General features: G+C 33.7%; 1 protein-coding gene across 2 annotated transcripts in view; it reads left to right on the top strand.

The window, feature by feature from the left end:
• Map3k7 (mitogen-activated protein kinase kinase kinase 7) overlaps nt 1-22,006 on the top strand; it is a 64,509-nt gene that overhangs the window by 5,006 nt on the left and 37,497 nt on the right. For both annotated transcript variants that reach the window (XM_048810117.1, XM_048810168.1), the window contains exons 2-6: nt 10,382-10,492; nt 13,546-13,611; nt 14,085-14,130; nt 14,884-15,022; nt 18,119-18,245. In XM_048810117.1, the coding sequence (XP_048666074.1) occupies nt 10,382-10,492; nt 13,546-13,611; nt 14,085-14,130; nt 14,884-15,022; nt 18,119-18,245 (489 nt within the window). The remainder of the gene's footprint in view (nt 1-10,381; nt 10,493-13,545; nt 13,612-14,084; nt 14,131-14,883; nt 15,023-18,118; nt 18,246-22,006) is intronic.

Raw genomic sequence — 22,006 nt, 5'->3', positions numbered from 1 at the left:
AGTGAACACTGATTTCAGTAGAAGTCTGGAATGGTTATTATGGTAAAGAGGTAGCTTACAGAGATAATTTTTGTGTTATACATGTGTAGCTTAAAAGGTAACCTGAGCATATTATTTGAAGGAAAGGCCTATTCAACAGGTCAGAAGTTTTATGGCAGGCTTTAAAAGAGTACATGGAAAATTCAAAAGAAAGAATAATCATCCCTTTTATGTTATCAAATCTGTCTTGTCAGCAGATGGCAGTTCTTCTGCCAGTTTATTAATAGATATTGAAGTTCTGAAATAGTTGGAGGACCCAAGTCCTAACTAATAAATGTATGATCTATGCTTGTTCTGTCATGTTCCAGATTTCTAGCCAAAGTCATGACAACGTAGCCAGGGGTCCATTCACATAGTCCATATAACAGAGCCAAACCAAACTGACAGCTATAGTCACTGAACTAAAAATTTAACACAAACTGAGGCAATTAAGATGAATTATTTAATAGCAAATTAAAAGCACAAAGGTATACATCCTTTTCCATTTAGTTTAGTTGATATCTTTTTAAAAAATCTAATTTCATGAAGGAGTGGAGTAATCTTTTATCCTGAAGAAGTCAGTTTTTTAAAAATTGCTTTCTTAAAGTAATTCTGATTTTAGTTTTTGTTCCTTACAGTAGTAATTACATTAAAACATTCTTACACCATCTCTTATATTGCTATTATATTTTTATTAAGAAATTTAAATCTGATTTTTTTTTAATTTTTAATGAGACTAAAGTTATGAATCCAAAACCAAGAAGACTAAACCATGGCAGGGAGGGGGAATGCATATCATAAAAGAATTAATCTAAAATATTTTAACTTAGAAGGAAATATTTCTTAAATTGACTTTTATAGTCAACGTCCTCTTTGCACTCCTCTATTCTATTTTTTACAAGAATATCTGAAATATTTATTTGTAGGTGTACCACTTTGAATGAATAGTGATCTGAATAAACTCAGTCTGTAGATTTATTCAAGATACTTAAAACTTAGATATTTTTCATTTTTACACTCTTTTTTTTTCTTTTAAGAGAGAGAGAGAGAGAGAATTTTTTTTAATATTTAGTTTCTTAGTTCTCGGCGGACACAACATCTTTGTTGGTATGTGGTGCTGAGGATCGAACCTGGGCCGCACGCATGCCAGGCGAGTGCGCTACCGCTTGAGCCACATCCCCAGCCCCATTTTTACACTCTTGATAAAATTAGTTTTGGGGAAAACAAGTCATTCAAAATAATTGTTACTGGTAATGTTTCAGAAATACATTATATTATTCAGATAATGAATACAATCCAGAGGTATATTTGATTTGTGAATTTGAATTAGAAATTTAGTTTTAAGTAAAATGTACTTTTTTCAGTATTTTATAATTTGAATATTATGTTTTTCATTGTTTGTCTCAGTTGGCCAATGCTTACTTAGTAGTGACCCTGCTACTCTCTTCTCTTGATCTCTCATGTCAGTAAAAACATTGGATTGCTGTCTGCAGTTTGTAACTTTGACCTATTTCTTCTCTAACAATGTATATAATTTCCTTACATGTTTCTTGGTATGACATGTCATAATACAGGCAAGACAATTTCTCTGAATCTGATATTCTCCACCATTTTATATTCTCAATGTAATAAGTAAATATGCTACCAAGCTATTGGTATTTAATTTTTTTTCTTAAAAGTATAGATTTTTAAAAAACAAAATCAACACACTTGTAATGTTTCCAATATCTACAGAGTGCTCTTAGCCCAAGAGGGCTAGAATACAGACAATGGTGGACTTTCTTCTTCAGTAAATCCTATTACAGCAGTCATTTCCATGGTTTTGGTTATTTCCCAGTAGTAAAGCAAGACACTTACTGTTTTGGGTATGTGTATGAAATATGTATAAGACATGCAAAAATAGATCCAGTATTTTTTTTTTTTTTTAATATTTATTTTTTAGTTATCGGCGGATACAACATCTTCGTTTTGTATGTGGTGCTGAGGATCGAACCCGGGCCACACGCATGCCAGGCGAGCGCGCTACCGCTTGAGCCACATCCCCAGCCCTAGATCCAGTATTTTTAAATAATGGTAGATGTAATAACAGTTAGCAAAACTTATAGTTCCATAATATTGTCTAATTATGTCTCAAGTTACAATAAATATTTTCCAAATACAATCATGCCAGAATATGAGGATTGGCTTGATTAAAATAAGCTAATATGCTGGATGCAGTGACACAGGTTTATAGTTCCAGGCTGAGGCAGTAGGATCACAAGTTCAAGAGCTGACTGGGCCACTGTAAATAAAAAGGCCGGTAATATTGCTTAGTGGTAAAGTGTGCCTGAGTTCAATTCCCTGCAAAAAGGGTTTTTTTGTTTGTTTGTTTATTTTATAATTTGTAAATCTACTTTATCAAAGTCAAGTGAACTTCTATATGCTAAAAGAAAGGGACAGAAAATGAAGTCAGTATTTGACATGTTAGACTTGAAATACCTGTAGAACCTTGGCCTTTCACTTTTAAATATATCTCCATCTTGGGTAAAACTTTTGGATGGAAAGAAGATTTAAGAGTATGAAGTCATGAGATTAAAGAGCACATTGAGAAAAAAAGGACCAAAGACTGAGCCCTAGAAAGTATCAGCATGTAAGATTTGGACAGAAGAAGAGGAGTTAGTGAATAATGCTATGATGGAAATATTTCATAATTAATCTTCTGTTGATTATATTGTGGTTGATTCTGATTTTGTTTTTTTTTGATACTGCAAACTAACATGAACAGTCCTTTCATACCTGTCTGATTATTGCTTAGAATTAATCACAGAAGCACGATTTCTGGATCAAAATGAATACACTTTTGGTTGTATCTTAACACATATTACTGTAATCTAGGGATTTACTAGGCTAGAGCCTCCAAGATGGTTCACTCTTTTCTGGCTGAATGGTGCCAATATCTGCTGGAGATCACTTGATTCTAAACCATACACTCAGTTGCTCTCCATGTGACCTATCCTTATCAATTGGGCTTCTTAGATCACGTGGCTGGGTTCCAAGAGGAAGGAAATGGAAGCTGCTAGGCCTCCTCAGCCCTGGTTTTGAAAGTAAAACATCACTTCAATCACACTACTGATTAAAGTAGTCCTTGGCTAGACTTGATTCAAGGGAAGAAGATACAAACTCCTCAACTGGGAAATTGCAGAGAGAGAAGAAATTGACGGTAGCCATCTTTGGAGATTACCATAAGCCCGTTATTTACGCCTTCTCTTAACCCCAAATTGCTTGTTCCTTTAAAAAATATGAGGTTTTTAAAAAACCCTTTTCTAAACTATTAAAAGTCTAATTTGAATATAATCTTTTGAAAAGTTGCTTGTTTTTGGTAGTAATATACTTGTGAGTAGCTTTTTCTAATGCTTCCTTTGTATAGGGCACTGGACTGAAGTTTGTGGAGCCTCCATTATTTTGGCTTCATGAGACATATCTGAAAACTGATTGTGGTTTACTGATTCTGTGATATTGAATAGATAACTTCAATTCTTGGAGCCTTGGTTTTCTCCTAAGATGGAAGTAAAAAATCTAATATATTCATAGGGTTCTGATGAGACTTAAATTCTGTCACATTTGTGAGTGCTATATGGTGCAATCAAGGTTTGTTTAGTTACTTAAGAGTTCGTTCTTCAGTCATAAATATTTTCCTTTTTTTTTTTTTTTTTCGTATCAGGGATTGAACCCCAGGGATGCTTGAACCCACTGAGCCACATCCCCAGCCCTTTTTTATATTTTATTAGAGACAGGATCTTGCTTTGTTGCTTAGGGCCTCTCTAAGTTGCCATGACTGGGTTCTAGCTTGGGACCCTCCTGCCTCATCCTCCCAAGTTGCTGGGATTATAGGCGTGTGGGGCCCTTCTTTTCCCTTTTTACTGCCCAGCATGATGTCTCGGCACTTAAGAAAACTTATGTAAATAATACAGCAAGAGAAGGAGGACTCTTTGGTCTATGTGAGGGCTTCCACTGGAATATTGTATTATGCTGTTGATGTTGTAGCCTAATGCGTGGTTTACCAAACATCATAATTACCTGGAGGGCTTGGGAAAACACACTGTTGAGCCCTACCTTTAGACTAACTAATTCTGAGTAGGAGCCTGGTAATTTACATTTCTTACAAATTTCCAGGTGATGCTAATGCTTTTGAACCAAAAACTGCCCTTTGAGGGCCACTGGCTTAATGCTTTCATTATTCTTATAGCTGCTTTATTCTGAAAACATTTTTTTTTCTTCTTGGTTTCTGTGACAGTCTTATGCTTTGCCATCTGACTAACTGTTCCTTCTTAGTATTTGCTAGTTCCCAGTGTTGTATTCTCAAAGTTGAAATGCTGGCAGGTGCGGTGGCACAAGCTTGTAATCAGCAGTTGGGGAGTCTGAGGCAGGAGAACAGCGAGGTGCTAAGCAACTCAGAGAGACCCCTTCTCTAAGTAAAATGCAAAATAGGGCTGGCTTGTGACAGTGGTTGAATGCCCCTGAGTTTAATCCCTGGTACCTACCCCCATCCCCCAAGAAGTCGAAATGCTTCAAAGTAACATAGTTCTCAGATTACAATATCTAAATGTTGGTTTGTTTTTTGCTTTGGGATTTTTTTTTTTAATCTCATCTAATTGGCTTCATGAGAAATTGACAAGAAATACCCTCCATATGCTGATGACTCCCACATTTGTATTTTTCCCGTACTTCTTCACAGACGCCTGACTCATGTTTTTACCTTCTTACTTTAAACTTCTATTTGGATCTCTAGTTGGTATCTTAAATTTTATGATTAAGACTAAATTGAGTTATTTTTTAAAAACTTGCTTTTCATTCTTCTTAAAGAAATCTGGACATTATTCTTGATTCATCTCTTTTCCTATCTACCTATCCTGCCTGCATGCAGACCATCAGCAAGCCCTGTTAACTTGGTATCCTCAGGTTTCTGCACTGCCATCACTCTTTTTATTATTATTATTATTTAGTTATAGGTGGACATAATATCTTTATTATTTTTTTTTGAATTTTTATGTGGTGCTGAGGATCGAACCCAGTGCCTCAAGAATGCGAGGCAAACACTGTCCCTCTGAGCCAGAATCCCAGCCCCCCATCACTCTTTTCCTTCAAGGCTGCTATCTCTTATTTAGGCTGCTGTAATAGGTTCCTAACACATCTCTTATATATTCTCTCTTCCCTGTAATGTATTCTTCACATAAGAGCTAAAATGATTTTTTTTTAATGGAAATCCTATCACCTCTCCTCCCTTAAATTTCTCCACTGCGTCCCACTTACACGTAGACTGAAATCCAAACTGCTTTTTGTAGTATATAGGCCACTTAGGATCTAGCCTCTGCCTATCCCTCCAGCCTTGTCTTAAATCACTTTTCTCTTTCCCTGCTAGGCACCAACCACACTAAACACTCTAAGTATTTTTCTAGGTCATTAGTAAAATGTCACCTTTCTTCAGTGAGGCCTATCTAAAATTAGGTTGATGGGGAAGTGCATACATACATGTAAACACATATACAATTATGTTACTCTTTTTCCTAGCACACTTACTTTCTGAAATTTTGTATACTTTTCTTCCTATCTATCAGTTTCTCTTCCTAAGAATATAAACAGCAAGAGTAAGGATTTCAGTTTCGTTTGTTTGCTGCTTTGTATCTATAATCCAGAATAGTGCCTAGACCATAGATAGAATTCAAATATTATGAATAAGGAGGCTATTTTCTCTTAGGGACTTTATATTAATTGTTTCTTCTCCCTCATGTTGGTTGATTCCCTTTGTCATTCAAATATCAGGTTAATAACCTCAGATGGGCTCCTATTCTTCCCAATCAGAAGCTGTCACCAGTTTTTGTCATAATGTCCTTGCGTTTTTTTTTTTTTTATTGTCTGTGTGTCTTTTTAAAAACAGTCTGGCTTTATGTTTTTATTCATCCTTTTATGTTTTAATTGTTCTTTCTCCTCCACTGGCCCCATATATTAGGAATTATATTTCACAGTAGATCAAGGCCTTTGTCTTTACTTCTGTATTTCTGGTATACCAAACAGTAGCTGAATATAGTAGGCCCTCAAGAGTTGTTGGTATAAGGAGTAAAGAAATGAAGTTCATTTATTCTCTTTTCATAAAGCCTCATTTTCAGGTAGCTGTCGCCCATTTCTCCCTGCTTGCTAACTAGGCCTTTTACTTGACTTTCATTGATCCTCAGGAACTCAGCCTGTTCTCTGCATTAAGCCCCCCTTTTTTTGAGCAGTCTTTCATTCAACAGCCTCTGATGTAAGTCCTAACACTCTGCCCTATAATAGCTTCCTTCCCATTGTCAGAAGACTCTTTGTCAGTTACCTTTTTTGTCAGTTACCTCTTTTGTCAGTTTTTCCTGATCACTTCCATGTTCTGGGGCCAGGGGAGCTTGGGATATAGCCTCCCTCTGTCTTATCTCTTTTGCCACTATTCTTACTCATTTGTGTCTTCTCTTGTTTGCAAGACATTCTGTGAGGCTGCCTCCTATTGGGGGTCTAAGTGAGGAGTAGGTGAGGCCAATATAAGTTTTTTCTGCCTTTGAATTCCTAAGCCTTTTCTGGAACAGGTCAGATTGGGGGTGAAGTCTTTAACCTCCATCATGGACTCTGAGTTTTGGTTCTCTTCAGCTGTTAAGTATTTTAAAAAGAAATACTACTGTTGTTTAGTCTTGAATTTTTCTGTACCTTCCTTTTATCCCATGAAGATAGTGGTCTCTTGTTTACAAATTCTTTTTCTTTTTACCCCAAATATATCTATATTTATACTGTTGGGGGGAAAGAAGTCATTTTTGATACATAGAAATTTAATTCTCAAGCATTGACTTTGTGCTTATAGCCGTACTCCTTTTAATTCATTGCAGTTATTTCTGTCATATCTATGTATGTGTACAGCCTTGGACATCTTGCCTTTAGATCCTATTATTTCATTCTGCTTATAAAATATCTTAAAACTATAATGAGAACGGAGTTTTCTTGAAGCCATAGGCTCTCATCATGAATGTGCCTGTTTTATATTTCAGGGTGTTCTGGAAAATTGCTTTCTTGAGCAAAAGGGAAAAATTTATTATGTCCTCATTTGCCCACTGTTTGTTCCCATAATTTTAAGTTGAAAGCTCGGAGTTAGATATCATCTCATCACTAGGTGGCACTTGTGGATCACAACTGGTCATATATACCCTACACAATTTTTTTGAGAAGGGGATGCATGATCCACAGATAGAGGTGATGTTTGAAATCCCTGTGTGAACATTCCTCAGAATAGAAAAATGAAAGGGAGTCCTACTAAGTACCAGTTGCTTTGATATATTGTAATATATGGTTGAAGAATACATTAAATTACTTTATAATCATTAGTTTATAGTTAGACTGGTTTCTGTGCATAGCTTCTTAGTCTGATGTGGCCATAAAGTTGAAAAACTTTTAGGCCCTGTTTACTATCCATATTAATTTACTGTGAGAGAAAATTTGAGTACTACAGCTCTGTTCACTGATTCACACCCAACCCTAAGCACTTACTGTTCTTTTGTAGTAATTATACAAATGCCTAATTTTCATTTGTGGACCCTATCGTTATTTACTGAGAAAATTGTAAGCATCTCTGTTTTACTGTTAAGAAAAACAGAAGCTCAAGGACATTAACTTGCCCAGTATTAAGACCTAATAAATAGAGACTACGTGCAAATTCAAGGCTATTAGGTTCTAGAGCCTGGGCATCCTCTTTTTTTTTTTTGTTTTTTAATATTTTTAGTTGTAGATGGACACAATACTTTTATTTTATTTATTTTTATGTGGTGCTGAGGATCAAACCCTGTGCCTCACACATGTTAGGCAAGCCCTCTACATTTGAGCCGCAACCCCAACCCCAAATATTTTATTTATTTCTTTTTATGTGGTTCTGAGGATCAAACCCAGTGCCTCATATGTGCTAGGCAGGCACTACAACCCCAGCCCCTGGGCATGCTCTTTTCATTATTTTAATGGTGCCTGGTAACCACTACCCATTCATAGTAAAGTAACTAGATGATATGCAAATGATTCATGTTAGTTTCTTTCTCTTACTAGAGGTTTGGAAGAGACCAAGTGCCTAAGCAGCTGGAGGACCCTGAGGTCCAGAGTTACGAAGCATAAAAGAGAAAGTTACCAAAGGAAGGACTGGCCACCAGAAATATTGGCCTAATTTGCAATTTTGCCTAGAGGCATCCTTGTTTCCTTAAGGCAAAGTTGCATATAGAGCATGTTGAAAAATATATGCTCTATGCTTCAGATCCTGACTTCTCTGAATACTGTGTGACTATCTGATCTTGTAATCATGTGACCTGATTTTCTTACCTTTAAAATGAAGCAGAATGAAACATGTTAGTGCATGAAGCACGTAGAAGAATATCTGGCACGAGGTAAACATTCAGCAGAGGTTGACCATTTGGGTGGCTTTATACATAAATGATTTATGAAGTATAATTTGAGAGTGTCCATACATTCCCGATTACAATTACTGTCCTGGAATAGTTGTTGTTGTTGTTATATTCTGTACAGGAATTAAACCCAGGGGTACTCGACCTCTAAGCTACATCCCCTGTCCTTTTTTATTTTTTATTTTGTGATAGGGTCTCACTAAAGCTGAAGCGGGCTTCATACTTGATATCCTTCTGCCTCAGCCAATCAAGGAGTGACTGGTATTACAGGCATGTTCAACTATTCCTTGTCTGGTATAGTCATTATTAATGCCCCCTACAAAGTGTCCCTATGTAGATAATAAATCATCTGATCATCCTAGCTATAGTCAGCTTTGTTATAGAAGAGTTTTATGTAAGTTTCCCTAAAGTGAAAATTCCTCCAAGAGAAGACATAACTGCTGTCTGGCATATGGAGGACATTATGTGTGTTACAAATTAGGATTGCTACCATTCTAGTATTAGACTGCCTGGCATTAAACTGCACTGTACCATTTGTTTGCTGCATATCCTTGGGAAGTCAATTTACTTCTTTAAATCTATAAATCTAACTTATTATAAAATCTATAAATTTAATTTAAATCTAATTTCTGTAAAATGAGGATAGCATTAGTACTTGCCTTCTATGGATGTGTAAATAAGGTGATGTATGTAAAGCATGGAGCTCACTGTCTACATAGAAAATATATGCTATATAGAGAGTTGTTCTAACAGGTATAAAAGCTAATTTTTATTTTGTTTTATTCCATTGTTATTTTTATAGTATGGAAAATTTCAAATAAAAATAAAACAATTTGACAAAGTGATGGACCCATGTGATATCTGTTAGTTTCAGACAGTGATACGATACACAGCTGATCATTTTTAATTTTTAAAAATGAGATATATTTTACATATTATAAAATTCACCCTCTTGAAATGTTACAGTTCAGTGACTTGCAAATTTACCCAGTTGGTCACCATTACAGTAAATCAGTTATAATATTTCATCATCTTTGCAGGATACTTGCTACATTAATTCCAGTTTTCACCTTCAGAACTAAGCAACTACTGATCTACTTTATAACACTATAAATTTTTCTTTCCTGGGCATTGCATACAAATGGAATCTGATATGTGGACTGGCTTTTTTCACTTAGTATAATTTTTTTAATACTTATTTTTTAGTTGTAGTTGGACACTTTACTTATTTATTTTTATGTGGTGCTGAGGATCGAACCCAGGGCCTTGCATATGCTAGGCGAGTGCTCTACCACTGAGCCACAACCCCAGCCCTTAGTATTTTTTTTTTTTTAGTAGTATGGTATTTTTGAGGTTCATCTGTGGTGTTGTATGTATCAGTAGTTTGTTTCTTTCCTGATGAATAATATTCTATTGTATAGGTAATACTGCATTTTGTCCATCTTTCAATATTGCATCTTTAATTATATTTTTTATCCTTTCTTTTATTCATTATCCTTACTTAATTACTCAAAGCTATTTTTTGCTTTTAAATACAATAGCTTACAACATTTATTATAATTATTATGTTTCTGCTTTTTATTTTTCGGAACCATCTTCTGTTCATTCATCTTGCCTATTTCAATTTTTTTCTATAATTAATAGAATGCTTTACATTGTTTATGCCTTCAAATAATGTTTTGGTTTGTTGCTTTTGATTTTATTTGAAAATGAAGGGGTGTCTAGACCATTGAAACAGTACAATCTATTTTACAGATTGAAACAGTACATTTTATTATCTCTTTACTTTAATCAAAATCACTTCTTACCCAGTGGCAAATCCAGATATGGATGATTTCTAAAATTTTCTTAATCAGATTTGATTGTCTCCAGTGTTTATTTGAACTGAATCTATTTGCTTCTGATTCTTTTGGGTTTTTCTTTTCATTTAGGTTGTTGGAAGAGGAGCATTTGGAGTAGTTTGCAAAGCTAAGTGGAGAGCGAAAGATGTTGCTATTAAACAAATAGAAAGTGAATCTGAGAGGAAAGCTTTTATTGTAGAGGTAAGTTGAGATTTTATTTCTGTTGTGTAATCCTTCACCTGAGATACTCTGTGAATTTAATATTATCAAAGGCATCGTTTTTCAATTGTCATTTCTCTGTATACATGAACATCAATTTGGTTGAACCAAAGGTAGTACCATAGAAATATTTTTTCATTCACACTTTTAATTCTGATTTTCAATTAGGGATAAACTTAAAATTTAAATGAATTCATCCCTGAATTAAAATAGTATCTCATCTATTTTAAGGCATGTTATTTTAATTTTGAAATAGAAAAAAAATATTTTCTCATTATTGAAAATTAAAAGAAATTTATGCATTCATTCTTAATATTTTTAGAAATTCAAATGAGATTAATTTAAGGAAAAATAACTTCAAATTTAGTTTTTCCTGATTTAGCATGAAAATTTACAGTTCTGTTCTTTCACAGATTGGATGATGAAGGCAAGTTTGGTAATCATGAGGTCATTATATTATTAGATTTATTCCTTATTATATTAACTTTGTATTATTTTGTATATAGATCACAGTATTTGATTAAATCAGTGCTTTACACTTTTAATCTCATTTGCCAATGGATTAGTGACCTTTACCTTATAAAGCTTCTGAATTTATATCTGTTCTCATTTAATCAGAATTTCGAAATATACTTACTTTTTTTTCTTTTAATGTATAACATGGAAAAATAAGCTTTGTTTCATTTTGTTGTCAGTATTTGGGGATTGAACCCAAGCGTGCTTTTCAACATCCTCAGCCCTTTTTAATTTTTATTTTGAGACAGGGTCTCAGTTGCTTAGGCTGGCCTCATATTTAGCAATTCCCCTGACTCAGGCTCCCTAGTCGCTGGGATTATAGGCATGTACCACCACATGCCTTTAATTTTAAAGAAATTAGAATTTAATTGTGATATGATGAAGTGATTTATAATTGACTGGGTGAAATGAGAAACACTGATGATTGGTTTAATTATTAAAGGAAGATGATCTTTAATAGTGTGCTCTAGGAATCTAGACTCAGCCTTACCTTAGTCCCAATTTTTTGTTTATAGTTAGATACAGTCATCATATACTGTTGCAATGACAGTGTCACAAAGATGGATGGGATGCATGTGTGTTAAATGCTAGGAATCAAAAGTCCAAAAGATCATAATAGCATGGGAAAATTTTTAAATAAACTTGTACACACATGTAATTTAAAGAATCCAGTTGTTCTCTAAGACTGTATAATAAGAAACTATAATCCCCTATAGCTTCTCCCATCTAAATTTTCTGCTTCCAAGAGACACCCACTTTGGTGTTTAGTGTCCCCTAATCCAGAAGCTATTTGTTGTACTGTCCCTAAAGAATTAGCCTCTAGTCTTCTGTTTGGATGCCCTGAGATAGTCATTGAGCTATTGGAGGTTAGGGGAGGAAATTGGGGATCTAATTTTCCACGACTTCTTCCCTATCCCCGTTTACTGGCTCATTTGCATAGGTATCTGGTACTACCACTCAATCTCTTGGAGGTTTTATGAAAACAGTCTGGTTGATTCTTTCTTAATGTTTTTCTAATTGCAGTTTTCAGCTCTTTTAGATCTATTATGTCTGTTATTGCTAGTCATTAGCTTTCTAGCTTCCAAAAATGTGTGCTTCTGTTTTCTCATTTCACATTCTTTCCATCCTTTTGAGTTTATACCTTAAAAAAGGCCTTTACCATCTTAGGGGGGAAATGGGATAAGTGCTTAAATAATCTGCTGTCTGAATCTTACTAGAATAAAATATAAGTACATATTTATGATAAATATAGTAAAGAGTCATGTTAGTTTTTCAGTTAGGACCCCAAATCTGTAAATGTTGACTGTAGAGAGACAAAGCTTTCTAGTAGTATATAGTAAAAAGATTTAGAGACTTCAGTGGACTTAATATAAGCCGGAGCATAATGTAGGTAATAGTGCAAAAGGTTAAAGGCAGAATAGAAAGGCAAATGGAGAAGAGACCAAGAAGCAGTTTTGTGGAAAGGATACATTAACCCATTTTGTCCCATCTTCCTAGATGTGAAACACCTATAGAAACTTAAATATAGTAATAATATATATTATAATGATATTAAATATGGTAACTATAATATTAAGAGTATATATATGTATGTATATATACACACATGTATGCTCTAGGTTATGATTTTCAACCTACCTTAATGCACATGTGACAACTTCCCTAAAATATTCACAGAATTGAAAACTTGGGACTTGATGGATTTATAGAAGTTTAGATGTGGAACAAAAGAAATGAGTACAGCCAAACCCTCATAAACATCAGTGTGAATTATTGGATCGTTGAAGATTAAAACTGGAAGTAGGGAAACTGGCTAGGAGGTAGCTAGAGTAATTACTGGAGCAATTCAGGTTGGAATTACTAAGAGAGTGAGAATGGATAGGAGGGGATTATTTTAAGAGATAAATGGTGGAACTGGAGACAAATGTACAGAAAGAGTACACATTATAAGTCAGATAGACCAAAGTTCAATCTGTAGGATTTCTAGGCCTTCACTTTAAGGTCTTGTCTTTAAAACAGAAAGGATATTACCTTCCTTGCAGTGTTGTGATGATTATATAATATCAAATAAAACTGGGCCACATGGGAGTAGGTAGACTCTAAGATCAGCAGTGGCTGCAAAGACAGGGATGACAAAAGTAGAGTGGCCTCTGGCTTGGATAACTCGGCTCACTGCCGTCTCTGAGATGATGTCCTAACATTTCTTGGCAGGATTTGTTTCTTCTGTGTGCTCATGCATTCTTCATAACTCTTGTTATAGCACTCTGCACATTGTTTACAAGTATTTGTTTATCTGCCTGTCTTCCCAGCTAAACTACTGGAGTGCCAAACTATTCTGTGCCATTCTAGGTCGGCACTTGGTATTTTCAGTGCCTGAGACCACAGAGCTTGCTACATGGTAAATAGTAATTGTTGAATGGTTTAAACAAATAGTTTGTATGACCATCACATTTAATAATGTTGTGAAATTAACACCTCAAAAACTATCACTTTTTAAAAATATTCTTAATTTGTTATAGCTTCGGCAGTTATCCCGTGTGAACCATCCTAATATTGTAAAGTTGTATGGAGCTTGCTTGAATCCAGTAAGTTTGTCACTTTTTCATTGTCATCTTGTCTAGAAGAAATGACATGACAGATGTATGCAAATATGTAGTACATGAAATTATTTTGATCTACTCTCTTAGGTATATTTCTGAAAAAAACAGTTGTACTTTGTGTATTTGATATGTTTCTAGTCTTTTAGTGAAACAGTATATTAGAGGAGTTGTTTTAGGTGGCCTTATCTATTAACCTCATCTACTTATTAGTACTAGAGAAAGTCACCAAAATATTTTGTGATTATATTTTCATATTCATCTCCACTCTTAGAGTACACATAGAAGACAAAGTGTTTAAGTCATAGATATCACCCCTTCATTTCTTAGTTTAGCACACATGATAAAGACCAAAATAATAATTTTTAATGTACCTATAAAATCAAGAGGTTGAATTTAGTTTTCCAGGGCTCTAAGATGCTATATAAATCCAGTTAATTCTTTTGGCATGTTTCCTTTAGGTGTGTCTTGTGATGGAATATGCTGAAGGAGGCTCTTTATATAATGGTGAGTGTCATTAGACCTGTCTTTATCTGGTAGATTAAAATAATTTGAAAACTTGTAATACAAACTGTAAGTTATTTAATGTTCTTCACAGTTTACCATCACAGTTCCAAAAGTAAGTCATTTTAAAAAACTCTTAAAGATTAAAAATGAAAAGATAAGATGCTACATTAGCATGTGAGATTTAGAATTCTAAGTCTACCAATTTTCAAATTGATTATACTTATAAAACAGTTACATTGATTTTTAAATTAACATTTTATATAAATTTGTACTTTATATTTACTCTATGTTTCCTTCATTGTTAATGGGTTATCTAGAACTTCATTGTTTTATTTGGTTGAAGTACTGGTTTTTAGTTATTATAGACAGTATAATTATAAATATCTTGATATGCCCATCTTAGTTTTGTACTATTTCTGTGCATCTATTTTATTGTAGTGTGACTAACACTGCTTGTCATTTACATTTCTGTGTGACTATTAATTTGAAAAAGTATGTAATGTATATTAATTTGGATGTACAAATAACATTAAATTGAAATCCTATTAAATGTTAGGTATTTATGGCTGTTATCCACTCAAAATTATTACATATTTCCATCTTTTTTATTTAGAAGAAAATTGAGAGCAGGACTAATAATAGGAACAGGTGTAGAAAAATACCTGATCATGTGTTCTGAAAGAGCTTGCATTCACATTGTGTCTTTGGTTATATGCAATAAAGTTCTTTTTAGTTTGTGCCTTTGTTTTGCAGTGCTTCATGGTGCTGAACCATTGCCATATTACACTGCCGCCCATGCAATGAGTTGGTGTTTACAGTGTTCCCAAGGAGTGGCTTATCTTCACAGCATGCAACCCAAAGCTCTAATTCACAGGGACCTGAAACCTCCAAAGTAAGTTCTAATAATGTAACACTTCCCTCCCTGTCTCTCTCCACTCTTTGCCTATTCCCTAATTCAAGGTAGTTGTTGACCATGAGTTTCTTTTTTCTCTTCCCTTTTAGCAGAGTCAAGAATATTTACTCATTTCTTCATCATTTAGTCATTTATCTAAGGTTATATTTTAGAATGTTGTCTTTGGGGAGATTTTTATCTTTAATAACTCCTGCCTTAGATTATCAGACTTCTAGAGTCTGTTAGCCTATTGATCTCATTTTGTGTATGCAGTATATAATATTACTCCTAGACATATTTCAAGAGCAAAGACAAATTTGACATATTGTTCCTCTGTATTCCTAACAATGAGCACAGTGTTCACACACAGTAGACATTTCACAAAAATTTACAGTGGTATTACTTGTCCTTTCAGAGGAATGCAAAAGGAATTTCTGGCATCTGGGTAGAAATTAAAATTATTCCATATTTTTCCATATCAAGAATCCTGGGATTTTGAAAGAATTTGAATAAAATTCCTTAAATAACTTTAAAAGGCTAAAACTTTTGGATTTTTTCATTTGTCTAGATATTCAATTAAAGAAAATATACATGAAATGTATTATTATTTTTTTGTCTTAAGTTTTTTTCCTTCTGTACTCACCTATGAAAGACTAAGAGCATCTCCACATATCTTCTTCCCTCCACATGAAATTTCTCTTAGGAAATCAGTCACATTGTAACAGTATAGTCTTCATTTATTTCATTTTCTTGATACTGGCTTAAAACATTAAAGCATCCCTTCTGTTATAATTCATCACTCTCATGTTTAATCTGATGTACTCTACATAGTTCTAAATCTTGAAATTGTTGTTGGTGCAAGTGTGCCTTCTACTTCCACACTTAAAATGAATTCTGTTTTCCCATATCCCTGGTAAAATAATGTTTACGCTCTAAATTCATGACATTTTTATTTTTTCATGTGTCTCCCATGTCTTAGTTATCTGTCTTGATCGGTGAAAAAGAAATCACTTAGCCCCTTTTTTCCTTACTGATATTTAGTCCTCCCCCCACCCCCATTCTATTAACACAGAGTTGAATGCTTAAAACAGGCTTTTGAGAATCATAGCTCTCACAGTAATACATGACTAATGATTCAAAGGGTTTAGGTAAGCATGAGGCACAAAATATTTTTTTTTCCTGAAGGAGCCAAAACCATCAGATGCAACACCCAACAGTGTCCTTTTTCATCTCTATTAGGATGTGTTTTGGTTTTGGAACAAATGACTGGTTACTGAATAATATATATAAAGAAATATCTTACACAAGGAAGTTATTTACATTTTCTAACATCTTTTATATTGCATTAATCAAATAGTTTAACCAGTGACCCTAATATCCTTCAACAATATATCCCATAAATTTTAGATTTTACTTCATAAGCCTGGCATGACTGCCCAGAAATATCCTAATAAAATCCAAAGGATTCTTCTTTTGCTAGTAAATGCCACTAATATTTACAAGAAGTTAGGTCTGGGTCCTTCATTTCCCTTCAGCATCTCTTTAGTTGATTCATCCTATAGTATTACAAATCATCTTTGGGGCACCCAGTATACTAGTCAGACTTTAGAATTAGAATTGATTTCCTATAATGTACTAGGGAAAGGGAATTTTGTGGAATGGCTACGCTTTCATATACAATTGAATGTACACACACCTGCTAAGTCTTATTGTCAGTGGAAAACCAACAGCTTCTCTGATTAAGAACAGTTCCCAGAGTAGCACATAAAGAAGGGACCCTTGATGATTTGGTGAGGAGTTTTACATAGTGTCACGTTGAACTGTGTCCCTCTTTTATTTTATTTATCCTTTGCAAGTTCGTTCACATGTACCTCAGAAACTACAATGTGCTTTCAGTCTTAACTTTGTGACAGTAAGCCCACAAGATTTAAATTCAGATTTCATTGAGCCTTGAATGTCATGTTCAGGGTTGGTAGATTATTGAAGACTTATGAGAAAAGGAGTACAAATTATAAATGTCATTTGTAAAAATTACTTGGATATATAGATTTTTACCAGGATGAAATAAGGAAACCAGTTACAGAGTATTTGTATTGCCTTGAGTAAAGGGTAATAAGAATTCTAACAAGAACAATAAGTTGGGGAGGTTTTTTTGTTGTTGAATTGAGTATAGAGGTAAATTGAATTAAGCATTTTTTTTTTCCATTTGAATTATCATGGGAGTATTTTTGGTGTTATAGAGATGGCTATCTTAGTCACAATGAAATGAAAAAAATGATTCTAAATCTCTCCAATTAGAACTTAAGTATAAAATTATATATACAAAGTTTATGAAATTTATAATTAAAATTAGTTCCCATATTCTAATGACTGTTGAATATAAATATAGTATGATTTTTATAAATTATATTACCCATCTCTATTTATTTGTCATCCAAAGCAATACCTAAGTGCCTCTTCATAATTATAATTGGGTAATAATATCACCTAGAGAATCTTAAGTTCTGAAAATTTTCTGGAAACCTTTCAGTAGGTTATTTTAACCATAGTAGATTTGTATCTACATGTTTTCCCACACATACATATTCTAGACAAAAAAAAAAAAAGTAGTTTGAACATTTTTAGAAATATCTTCAAAATGAAAACATTTAAAAGACTATTTTTTCTTGTATTGGTATATTTTACTTTAATTATATGATGTCATTATGTTTCAAATAATAATACATATTATGATTGGACTTCTACTTCCAGATACCATAATGTTGAGCTGCTGGAAGTTTTATAAACCCCTTGCTTTATTTTGGCCAGGGAATATTGTGGTCAGGACAGATTATGGAGCTAGAAATGAGGACATCAAAATGTGAGTGTGTTAGTCTCCCTAAGATAGCATTAGATTATGGTCAGTTAATTTTTACTGATATTCCTCTGAACTCTTTGGCTCTTAAAGTGACCAGATAACATTTCACAGAAGTTTAATGATAACATTTATTTTGTTTAACTCCTTTTACCCTCACAAATGTCACTTCTTTTATTGTAGAATCAAATATTGGTCTTATAACTTTTTGTGTTTTTTTGTTTTGTTTTGTTTTTAAACAGCTTGCTGCTGGTTGCAGGGGGGACAGTTCTAAAAATCTGTGATTTTGGTACAGCCTGTGACATTCAGACACACATGACCAATAACAAGGGAAGTGCTGCTTGGATGGCACCTGAAGTTTTTGAAGGTACAATGACAGAAACAAGATATGACTGATAATTTATCTTACTCCATGTGAATTGAATATGTATATATAAATTTTCCCTGTATCTATGGTTTTATTTCTTCATAGTATATAATTTAGGAACAAACAGAAGTCTGAAAAGGCTTTTAAAAATATAGCCTTAGATCCCAATTTTATGGCAAAATTTAAATTGTCTGGCATCTTTCATGCATATTCAAGCACATGTGTAGCTAATCCTCATTGTTCATAGATTCCATAATTACAAAATTGCCTAGTTACTACACTTCACTTGTAACCCCCAGATGAGCACTTGTGGTGGGTGCTGTTTCTGTTATTCACATACCATGTGTATAGCAGTGCACATTTTAAGTCACCCAACATACTTCCTAGTGTAAGTTGAAACTAGATGAAGTTCCACCTTCTTTTTTTTTTTTTTTTTTTTGGTTTTCTATGCTTGCTTTATTCTCTTGTCTTAGTATATACAGATTTGCATTTTTTAAAAGAATTTTTTATATATGACACCAGGTTGCATTACTATTCATATTACACAAATAGAGCACAATTTTTCATATCTCTAGTTGTGTACAAAGTATATTCACACCAATTCGTGTCTTCATACATATACTTTGGATAATGATGTCCATCACATTTCACCATCATTTCTAACCCCCTGCCCTCACCCTTCCCCTCCCACCCCTCTGCCCTATCTAGACTTCGTCTATTCCTCCCATGCTCCCCCTCCCTACACCACTATGAATCAGCCTCCTTATATCAAAGAAAACATTCGGCATTTGTTTTGGGGGGGATTGACTAACTTCACTTAGCATTCTCTTCTCCAACTCCATCAACAATTTACCTGCAAATGCTATGATTTTATTCTCTTTTATTGCTGAGTAAAATTCCATTGTGTACACATGCCACATTTTCTTTATCCATTAATCTACTGAAGGGAATCTAGGTTGGTTCCATAGTTTAGCTATTGTGAATTGTGCTGCTATAAACATTGATGTGGCTATGTCACTGTAGGATGCTATTTTTAAGTCCTTTGGGTATAGACTGAGGAGAGGGATAGCTGGGTCAAATGGTGGTTCCATTTCCAATATTCCAAGGAATCTATACTGCTTTTCTATTGGCTGCACCAATTTACAGTCCCACCAGCAATGTATGAGTGTACCTTTTTCCCCACATCCTCGCCAACACTTATATTGTTGTTTGTTTTCATAATAGCTGCCATTCTGACAGGAGTGAGATGAAATCTTAAGAGTTGTTTTGATTTACATTTCCCTAATTGCTAGAGATGGTGAACTTTTTTCATATATTTGTTGATTCATTGTATTATCCTTTTCTGAGAAGTGTCTGTTCAAGTCCTTGTCCCATTTGTCGATTAGGTTATTTGTTTTTTTGGTGTTTAGCTTTTTGAGTTCTTTATATACCCTAGAGATTCGTGCTCTATCTGATGTGTGAGGGGTAAAAATTTGTTCCCAAGATGTAGGCTCTCTGTTCACCTCACAGATTGTTTCTTTTGTTGAGAAGAAACTTTTTAGTTTGAATCCATCCCATTTATTGATTCTTGATTTTCTACCTTCTCGTTTGACAAATGATATAAATGGGTCTCCATTTTGTTATCTATTAAGAGCCACATTTTCCCCACTTAGATGATTTTATTGGTGATTTTTGCTATTAAAAATGGTTTCCAATTTTAATGATGCCTAGGGACAAGAAGGCTGTGAATTTGTAAGACAATACCTGAAAATGCATGTGTTAGATAGCATTCATTTGGACATGATTCACAGTTAAGAGTTCAATTTTAGTAAATCAGTGTTACGTGTTAATAAGGTTCTTTAAATAAGCAAACTTAGCACAGAAAGTTGTTTAAGTTGTTTATCGATTAGTTTATAAATTTTGTGATAAGACACATCAGGGAACCTTAACCCTATATTTTCTGTAAAAGTAGTGATTCAGTGTTAAGTCAGTGTTCACAGATACTTTATAGAAGTGCTGGGAAAAATGATAATCAACTGTGCTTTTGTCTAGCGATTAAAAATTAACAGCTAAAAGTTTCAAAGAGCATGTCTTTAAAAAATGCAAATAACTGGGTAGAGAAATCTGATACTAAGAACTAAAAATAAAGGGTGCTTATGTTTACTTTCAGGTTCTAAAAGAGTAGTTCAGACCTTACATACTAATTTTCTTTTTCTTTTTTTTTTCTTTTTGGTACCAGGGATTGAACCCAGGGTTGCTTAAGCACTGAGCCACATTCTCAGCCCGTTTTTGTATTTTATTTAGAGACAAGTTCTTCCTGAGTTGCTTAGGGCCTCAGCCTCCTGAGTTGCTGGGTTTACAGGCATGCGCCACTGCGCCTGGCTATTACTAATTTTCTATATAAAAACATTTAAATTATCTTTTAAATGAGAGAAGTTGAACTCAAGCTATCTGGTTTATATGTTAGAAAGTATGAATGCCCATAAAATTTGCATTAAGTAATCTGATTCTGGCTATAGTTTATTTCTTTTATTTTTGCTAAGATTTTGTTTCTTTGTTTTTTAGCCACCCCAGAGAAAGAAAAAATGCTATGTAGCTTTTACTTGAGTGGAGCTGTTTGTGGACAAACAAGTATCGAATTACACAAAATTAAATTATATCTTCTGGTTCATACACAGAATGGATATTATTTGGCATTTTTTTAAAAAAATACGTATTTAATAACTTTCTATAATGTTAAAAAGGAACAGTGTTACTGTAATAAGGAGAGCCAAAATATTTGTTCATATAGAAAAGTAATAGTTACCATTAATTGTTTAGGAAAACAAAACTTAGTCTATTAGACTGTAAAATTTCTATGTGTCTGAAAGATGTATCATCTGGCAGCACCTGTACCCCAAATAAGATTGTGACATCATTGCAGTACTACATTGTAGCCTACTACTTAGCATGAAAATCTATCAGTATAATAATGTTTCATCCTTATAACAAGTTGTTTTGTGGGTATTTGTTTTGGTTTGGTTTTAGGTATGTTTTTTGGCTATTTATTGTGCAGATTCATATTCCATAGTGGTTCTGTAAATTTTGGTTTATAATCTGTTCCTGTAAATAGGTTAGCCATAATTTCCATTACTTACAACTTATTTTTAAGTTTACAAATTAAGAGTTTTATCTCACCATATATTGAGAAAAGAACACTAAATTTAAAATGTCTTTTGCTCTGATAACATGCAGTGTAGTGTATGTAGCCCATTAGAGAATAGGGGGAAATTTTAAGATTAAAAAATTACAGGGATCGGGGTATAGTTGATTGGTAGAACACATGCTTTATACTAACAAGGCCCTGGAGATTCAATCCCCAGTACCACAAAAAAAAAAGAAAAAAAAAGAAAAAAGAAAGAAAGAAAGAAAAGAAAAAGAAAAAAAAGAAAGAAAAATTACAGAAAGGAATTTACAAATATTTCATACTCTGCCCCAGAGAAATTATCAGTCTGTATATATAAAAATGACTTGGCCTCTTGATTAAAAGGATAGAAAATAACTTTCCAAAGTAGATTGTTTAGTGTATGGTTGATCCTTAATTTATTAAAAAATGTAGTTGTTGAACAAATTTAAGGTACTTCAGAAAGAATAATTTTTTCACTGTACATGTGGCAGCCTCTTGTCTTGGTTTTATATTGAGGTACCCAGAAAATTCTGAAAGTAGTTGTTTCTATATTTCATGTGGAAAAAGTTTCAAGATTATATATATATATATATATATATATATATATATATATTTTTT

Source organism: Marmota marmota, unplaced genomic scaffold (assembly GCF_001458135.2).
Source record: "Marmota marmota marmota unplaced genomic scaffold, marMar, whole genome shotgun sequence".
NCBI classification, from domain to species: Eukaryota; Metazoa; Chordata; class Mammalia; order Rodentia; family Sciuridae; genus Marmota; species Marmota marmota.
This window is presented reverse-complemented; position numbering and strand designations above follow the sequence as displayed.